Source organism: Mizuhopecten yessoensis, unplaced genomic scaffold, assembly GCF_002113885.1.
Source record: "Mizuhopecten yessoensis strain PY_sf001 unplaced genomic scaffold, ASM211388v2 scaffold7285, whole genome shotgun sequence".
NCBI classification, from domain to species: Eukaryota; Metazoa; Mollusca; class Bivalvia; order Pectinida; family Pectinidae; genus Mizuhopecten; species Mizuhopecten yessoensis.
The window spans coordinates 83990-88708 of NW_018406971.1; the positions used below are offsets into that span (position 1 = coordinate 83990).

The following is a 4719-nucleotide window of genomic DNA, read 5'->3' on the forward strand; positions in this document are numbered from 1 at the left end:
AGAAGTTGTTTAAAGATTTTAACATATTTGACCCCTGTGACCTTGAAAATTGATGAAGGTCATTTATTTGAACAAACTTGGTAGCCCTTCATCCAAGCATGCTTCTGGCCAAATATCATCACCCTAGGCCTTTTGGTTACTGAGAAGAAGTTGTTTAAAGTAAAAAGTTGACGCCGGACGGACGCCGGACGGACGCCGGACGCCGGACGCCGCACCATGCCATAAGCTCACTTGGCCCTTCGGGCCAGGTGAGCTAATAAAAGCACAGAAAACTGAACATTAACTAAATGTGTCAAAAATTGCAAACATCACATACTAAGAATGCTGTCAGCTCACCTCGGGGGCTACAAAGTTTGCTGTATAGCAGGGCGTCATCAGAAGGCCGTTGTCTGCCCTAAGCTGCTTAGCAAAGCCAAAGTCACATATCCGAAGGCTGTCGGGCGACCCACTCTCATCAGCATACAAAATATTGGATGGTTTTAAGTCTCTATGTACAACCTGCAAAACAAAACATAAATGAAATTCTTGAAAAGTTTACCCATTAAGATCATAAGTCTGAACAAGAGCCCCAACTGTTATAAACTCATTCACCCATGAAATTTCATAATGAACTATTCCCACCTTTGAACTGGAAGAGTTCAAATGTATCTTCAGGGGTGAAAGAGTTAATCTCACACAAGTAACATTAAAATGAGCTGATTTAAGCTACAGAACAATTCATTTGAACAAACTTGGTAGTCTTTCATCCAAGAATAATACTGCACATATATCATCACCCTGGGCCTTTTGGGTATTGCGAAGATGTTTAAATATTTTAACACATTTGACCGATATGACCTTGAAAGTGGGTCAAGATCATTCATATAAACAAACTTAAGTAAGAAATGAATTACTAAAATATAGGTAAAAATATTTTCTACAAACATATAAAGTTCTCAAAATTACATTCAGCGACAAACCCCAATGTTTTATAGAGCAGTTGATAGCCGACCATAAACAGACGACCAATTAGAATGTTGTCATAATTGTCAGTTTTAGCAGACTAGCTACTGGCCAATTATCATCACCCTGGGCCTGTTCGTTATTGAGAAGTTGTTTAAAGAAAAAAGTTGACCCTGGACGGACTGATAACAGATGCCGTTCCAATGGCTTATAAGCTCACTTGGCCCTTTGGATCGAGCTAAAAATATTGGTAAAAGGTTTTCTTCATCTCCTAGCTACCCTCTCTATATTCTATTTTTTCTGGTGGTTTTCACATTACTATATGCGTATTAAGTGTGACAGTAGACAAAAGGGATTAAAATATAATTGCACTTAACAACTGCAAAACAGCGCGTGTATTCAGTTAGTGATGGTTGCCATCTTGGATTGTGAAGAGTACAAACTGGGAAGCGGAATGAAAATCTTGACTTGTTATTTTAAAATAAGAAAGGCCCAAATAAGATTACTGTTTAGATCAAGGGGGTGGGGGTGGGGGGGGTTCCGATAGAGCATTCTTGTCTACACGAAATTTGTTTAAAATCCCTAAAATCATACTAAAGGAGAAGGAATTTAATTAGCTATTACTACAGACCCCGCGTACACGTTCGCTGTTCCACTTTCAGCATACCGTTTGCGTAGCATTTCCGTACCGTTTGCATAGCACTTGCGTAGTACTTCCATACCATTACCGTAGCATTTCCGCAGCACTTGTGTAGCATTTCCGTAGCACTTCCGTATCTTGCGTCTACATCATTCCATTTAAAAAACGTTTGTGAAACGTTCGGTCGAAAATTTTACGGAATATATATTTGTCCAAACGAATTGTAAAAAAAATCATTATAAACCGCATTACGTGAAAATTATTCCAACTATCATAATAGTCTGAAGGGAAAAAACCCCACAAAAATGACGGTTTACACATACATGGACGTAACAGCCCACTCCCCTGGGCCTATTGTGTGTTCCCCACACCAGCAGCTAGGCCTTAGGGGTAATTTAAATAACAGGCATACAGCTGGCCATGTGGTAATGACCTGTCCCTTGTTTAAGTTCACAACTTTAGTGTCCGTTATAAAGGTTGTTAGGGCAACATGACCACCCGCTGACATACATTTCTTTCAATATGATATCTATATACCTGAGAATCTAGGCAGTGATAATGCATTGACCATTCACCTGTGGTCACATTGGATTCTGATGTGCTGTACCTGATCAAGGTCACATTCTGTGATTTCAAGGCAATTAAGTCCATGTCAATTAATCCAGTTCATTGTCTATCCATCANCAGAATCCAATGTGACCACAGGTGAATGGTCAATGCATTATCACTGCCTAGATTCTCAGGTAGATATCATATTGAAAGAAATGTATCTGTCAGCGGGTGGTCATGTTGCCCTAACAACCTTTATAACGGACACTGAAGTTGTTTATACCTTAAACTGTAATCTACTGTATACTTTGGCTGTCCCTCGATCAGGAAATGACAGCCCCAGGCACAATTTCATTTCACAACAGTGCCTTAACCAAGGAAAACTAATATTTGACTTGGAATTACTAATTTAATAAAAAAAAAATGTCCCTTATTAGGATATTTAACTTCTCACAAAGATGATTTGTTTTAAAACTGTTTAAATAATCTATCATGAGTTCTGTTATCAGCGAGCAAGGTTGAATACTAACCCTAATACGTAACAAACTTTTCATATCAGATTAATGAAAATGAAATTTTTCAGTAATCATTAAAAAAAAATCATTATGAAGATAACTTTATTGTGATCATGTGACTGAGTTCCTAAGAAAATAATTACTGCATGATTTCTCGTCACTCAGGACTTATTGTAATAAATCCCTTGTTACTCGAAAACCATGCAATAACCTTTACTTTTTGTCTATAGCAGTGACGTATATATTACAATACGTCTCTGTCTATAGTAAGTTTGTTAACAGAGTGCCCTCTCTGTGTGTGGTAATTATAAAGGTGTCAAAAATCAGTCAAGCGGTTCCGGGCTAGTGTACCTATGAACTTACATGGTTCAATGAAAAAGATAATTGACCTTTTACAGCTGACCAATTAGTACCACTTAGCGCCTTTAGCAAGTTACACAGTGGACAGTATATATCAGAGGCTGGGATTAACCTGGCCTAGCCGGGTATATTTGGAAATATTATATTAACGACAACAAGATTAATTAATTAATTAAAGAAAGGTTTATTGATATTTTTAGAGAAGAATGTGCAGAAAAATATAGAATATTCTCGAAAGCAATTTTTTATAGATATATTTACGATCATTTTGATCTACAAAACTACCTGCGTAAACCCATTCAAAAAGAATATCTGAAAGAAATAAAAATATCTCCTCATAACTTAAAATTAGAAAAAGGGCGATATCAAAACATTGAATCGTCGAGTGTGTAATGTTTGTAATTTAGATGATGTTGAAGATCAATTGCTCGCAAATCAGAATGACATGTTTTGAAAACTTATTATATTAAAAAAAGCCAAGCATTTAAATTGAAAGGATTATTGAGTGTGAAAAATACAAAAGAAATAACCAACTTAGGGAAATATATAACATTTGCAAATTAGAGAGGAACCTAATTATTATAAATAGGTATAGTTGCACTTGTAATTGTGTTGTGAGTGTGTGTAAAGTTGTGTAATGTTATTTTGTATTTTGCACAGTTAATATTACAAATTTTGTAACTTTGTAACTGGTGAGTCGAACGACTCAAAGTAATAAAGAACTTGAACTTGAACCAGGCGATGACGCTACGTACATGTATGACAAAATATGAAATATTGTAGCACTTACACTTACCTGTATTGAGCACAGACAAACAAAATGTTATGTCGTTTTGCCACTAATCTATTGTGGTGTTGTCTTTTACAAGAGGCCCATGGGCCTTAACGGTCACCTGAGTCCTAAAGTATTTATTTTTGTTGTTGAAATATGTACCAATTTGAGTAAAAAATTGTTAAGTAAAACGTTTACTTAAGTTTGTCAGGAACATGAGCTGATCTTTCCTAGACCGATTTTCAGTTAGATCGGCCTATTAGAACTTGTTTTTAAGTATGAAATAGTTATTTTCAAAATAGTGGCCATGGCAGCCAAATTGTATTTCTGATCAATCCGAAAAATAACAAAACCTTGTCAGGACCATGAGTCGATCATTCCTACGAAGTTTCAGTTCAATCGGCCTAGCAGAACTTGACTTTAAGTTTGAAATAGTTTTTCAAAATGGCGACCGTGGCGGCCATATTGGATTTCTAATGACCCGAAAAATAACAACACCTTGTCAGGACCATGAGTTGATCATTCCTACTTAGTTTCAGTTCAATCGGCCAAGCAGAACTTGACTTTAAGTTTGAAATAGTTTTTCAAAATGGCGGCCGTGGTGGCCATATTGGATTTCTGATCGACCCGAAAATAACAACACTTGGTCAGGGAGATGTCAGTAACCTTCCGATGAAATATTAATGAAATCCCTTTGCCGGTATTTCAGCACAAGTTGAAAATGTAAAATGTTAACGCACGACGGACGAAGATGGATAGCTATTGCTATCCCTCTTCGTCCACCTGAGCTTTAGCTCAAGTGACCTATTGGTCACTTGAGCTAAAGCTCAGGTGACCTAAAAAGTCTGACAACGGTCAGAGACGTTTACCTTAAAGCAAAAATTTTCACTTGATTTTGTGTGCAGTACCATTCCCCATCACCAATTTCACGAAAAATTACT

General features: G+C 36.8%; 1 protein-coding gene across 1 annotated transcript in view; it reads right to left on the bottom strand.

The window, feature by feature from the left end:
- LOC110453429 (ribosomal protein S6 kinase alpha-3-like) overlaps positions 1-4719 on the bottom strand; it is an 80723-nt gene that overhangs the window by 7870 nt on the left and 68134 nt on the right. Inside the window, exon 17 of the mRNA XM_021502371.1 lies at positions 337-498. Within this exon, the coding sequence (XP_021358046.1) occupies positions 337-498 (162 nt within the window). The remainder of the gene's footprint in view (positions 1-336; positions 499-4719) is intronic.